Source organism: Anarrhichthys ocellatus, unplaced genomic scaffold, assembly GCF_004355925.1.
Source record: "Anarrhichthys ocellatus isolate YVR2014 unplaced genomic scaffold, GSC_Weel_1.0 scaffold14, whole genome shotgun sequence".
Taxonomy (NCBI): Eukaryota; Metazoa; Chordata; class Actinopteri; order Perciformes; family Anarhichadidae; genus Anarrhichthys; species Anarrhichthys ocellatus.
The window spans coordinates 1,831,302-1,834,253 of record NW_022280044.1 but is presented as its reverse complement, the minus strand read 5'-3'; the positions used below and the strand labels follow the sequence as shown (position 1 = coordinate 1,834,253).

The 2,952-nt window shown below is 44.4% G+C and overlaps 1 protein-coding gene across 1 annotated transcript in view; it reads right to left on the bottom strand.

The window, feature by feature from the left end:
* The window catches only part of gabbr2 (gamma-aminobutyric acid (GABA) B receptor, 2), a 155,535-nt gene extending 152,590 nt beyond the window's left edge, over positions 1 to 2,945 (bottom strand). The window contains exon 1 of the mRNA XM_031853813.1: positions 2,311 to 2,945. Coding sequence (XP_031709673.1) covers positions 2,311 to 2,625 — 315 coding nt within the window. The 5' untranslated portion in view covers positions 2,626 to 2,945. The remainder of the gene's footprint in view (positions 1 to 2,310) is intronic.
* Positions 2,946 to 2,952: the final 7 nt, after the last annotated feature.

The following is a 2,952-nucleotide window of genomic DNA, read 5'->3' as shown; positions in this document are numbered from 1 at the left end:
TGTGTGTGTGTGTGTGTGTGTGTGTGTGTGTGTGTGTGTGTGTGTGTGCCAGTGTGTGTCAGTGTGTGCGTGTGTGTGTTCATCACTTTTATTCACACGTGAGTAAAGGGTTATTTGTCAATAAATGCATAATGAACACTGTATGATAAATTGTTCATAACACAGCCATCACTTCACATTGCTGCTCATATAAACATGTCAGAGGCTCCAAAAGCAATATAGTCAACATCACAGCAATAACTCTGTCCTGGGCAAAGGTCTTATCCACATGCAAATGCTCATGAGTGTTGAGATACAAACACTTCATAGTGCTTCACTTGATATGAACAAACAATAACAGGTTCTCATGTCTTAAGATGTTATTGAAGTCATGTTTCTCCTGCTAAAGTCTCTGACTCTTTCATATTTTCTGTAAATATATAATAACAATATTCAGCTGCAGTAATATATTGCCATTTGCACTTCACAGTGCTCTCTGTGGTATATTGTTGACTTTAACCATGCCAGGATGTGCCAGATGATTTCCAATGGCTTGTACATATACTGTTGTTGGCAGAGCACTTTCTTCGTAGAGTTATTAAAGCCACAGCTACCACAGGCTACCACTTGGCAATGTTCCTCTTTAACACAATTCATCTACTTTAACAAATACTGTCTATAAGGTCTGCAACTAACTAATGAAACAGGAAGAGTGTTGACTGTTTATTTCAGCATGTATTGAGGGGCCTACTATTTTTAATTTGACATTCCCAAAACCATGATCAGAGCTTGCATTTTCAGCAGTCCTGTATACAAAACAAAATGTCAAATACCATTAGATTGGCAGTGCCAGAGTGTAATAGACCACAAAGTCATCAAATAACACTGTCCTCATGAGTTCCCATTGATTGTCGGTATCAGAAAGCTGGCATCGCTAACACTACCAGCGGGCGGATGTCAGGCTGGCCCACCGACCTCATGCTTGCAGCTCATCTTTCTCTCGCGGGGAGTAGAACGAGAACAAATCATAACTCTCATAAGAGCATATTAATCCCATGGTCTGAGCGCATGCAGCCTGTGAGGGCTTACCTCTGTCAACAGAGATTTGTGTGCTCTTGCACACACACACACACACATGCACACACCTGTGCACATACACTACTGAATAATTGCTAGACAGGAAAATCAAAAGATTTGGATCAACTGGAGATTATAATATAAATTATAAATAGTTTTTTTATTCTATAGTGTAAATTTATTTAAGTCAATGTCATAATAGCATATACAAAAGAGCTGCTGAATTGTTAAACAGATAATGTCAAGCTGTCAACATCCTTATGTGTTGGCATGGCAACTCTATGATGCAGCAGCTTTAAACTCCTCAACTGCATTGTGTCTTCAAAAGCCCCCCAATCGCTATAGAAGGCCACTATTAGGACTGCTAGCTGATTCAAATGATGTAATAGTGTAAACTAGCCATAGAGTGCATATCTACAATGCCAAATCATGCAGAGATTGAGTGATGACTAACCTCCAAGGACTTTAAGTGGTATATTATTGATGCTATTGTAAATAAACAGATGTTAATTTGCAGCTGGTATGCAGTGAAATGCAGTTCCTGACAAGGGTGCAAGGCGTCTGAAGAAATCGTACACCCAATTACCGCCATCTTCAGGCACGATGAGAAGCAGCCTTTTGAATCGTTAAAAGATACACTGATTCGTGACCAAAAGTATTTATAGCGCAAAGCCATCTTCAGTCAGACACACGTCTTATAAAGTGAGGATAACAAAGAGACAGAAGGCAGCGTTTTAATTCGAATCCAATTGGGCGACGGGGATGAATGACATTTGTAACATCAGACTGCTATGACATTATGTGTCATCCGGAGTTTGCGGTAAACGACCAATATGGGGAGAGCACGAGCGAGTGCTTTTGGAGTGCCCGGGTGAGGCAGTGCCTTATGATGTCAGGTTACAAATAAAATGCTCCATCAACGACAGGCGACAGCAGCGAGATAGACGAAGATAAGGTGTTAACAACGTCTTGTCATTTTGGGGGAGAAAAAAAGAGAAAGCAGTTGACTTCTGCGCAATGAAAAACATGCGTATCGACGAGGCTGCACATATATCAACCATAACAGAACCAGCGTTTCCCCTTGGACGCACAATGTGTGCAGCGCTGCGGGGCAGAGTGCGCGCCATACACATGTTCACATTTACAAGCGCACGCGCGCACACACACACACACACACACACACACACCCACGCTGTATACAAGTGTTTTAAACAAGTCAGAGACCAACAGCAGCAGCTTAGTCTGCAGGTTTACCTCGGTGTCATAGATTTTGGTGATGAGTGAGAACGAGTAATTCCTGGACTCTCGTATGTGCTGGATGGCCAGTTGGACCGCCGGCTCGATCCCCTGGCTGATGCTGCTCATCAGGGCCGACTCGTTCATGGGCATAAGAACCATAATGGGCAAGTTTTCCCCGTCCCTGGCGAACCAGCTGTTGTCCTGTCCGTGTTTGGTGCGGTCGTTACACACCTTGGCCAGGGCAGGGTGAAATAGCAAAACGGAGAGGAGCAGGCATCCCGTCGGGAGGAGCATCTCCCAGCCGCTGCAGTCCCTCCGGGCTGGAGCCATGCTACCGTGCAAGGGTGACCAAATGCGATCCCACCGTAGCCCTCACTGTTTGGGCATCGCAAATTCGAGCTCGTCCGGGATGCTTAGACGCCCGCCCGTCAAGTAAATCGTATTTCAAAACAGAGCAGACGCGAAAGCCGCAGCAGCCCCCGCAGTGGGCAAACTCGTCGTATAGATTATGACTGCAAACTGAGAAAAAATATTTCTACTCTGTAACAGTGCCTCTGTGAGAATATTCCAAGGGCGCAGAGATTCGCGTTATTGCCTTTCGGTGTCCGTCATCCAAATGATCTCCAGTCAAAACAGCCCTATATATCACCCCCCCCA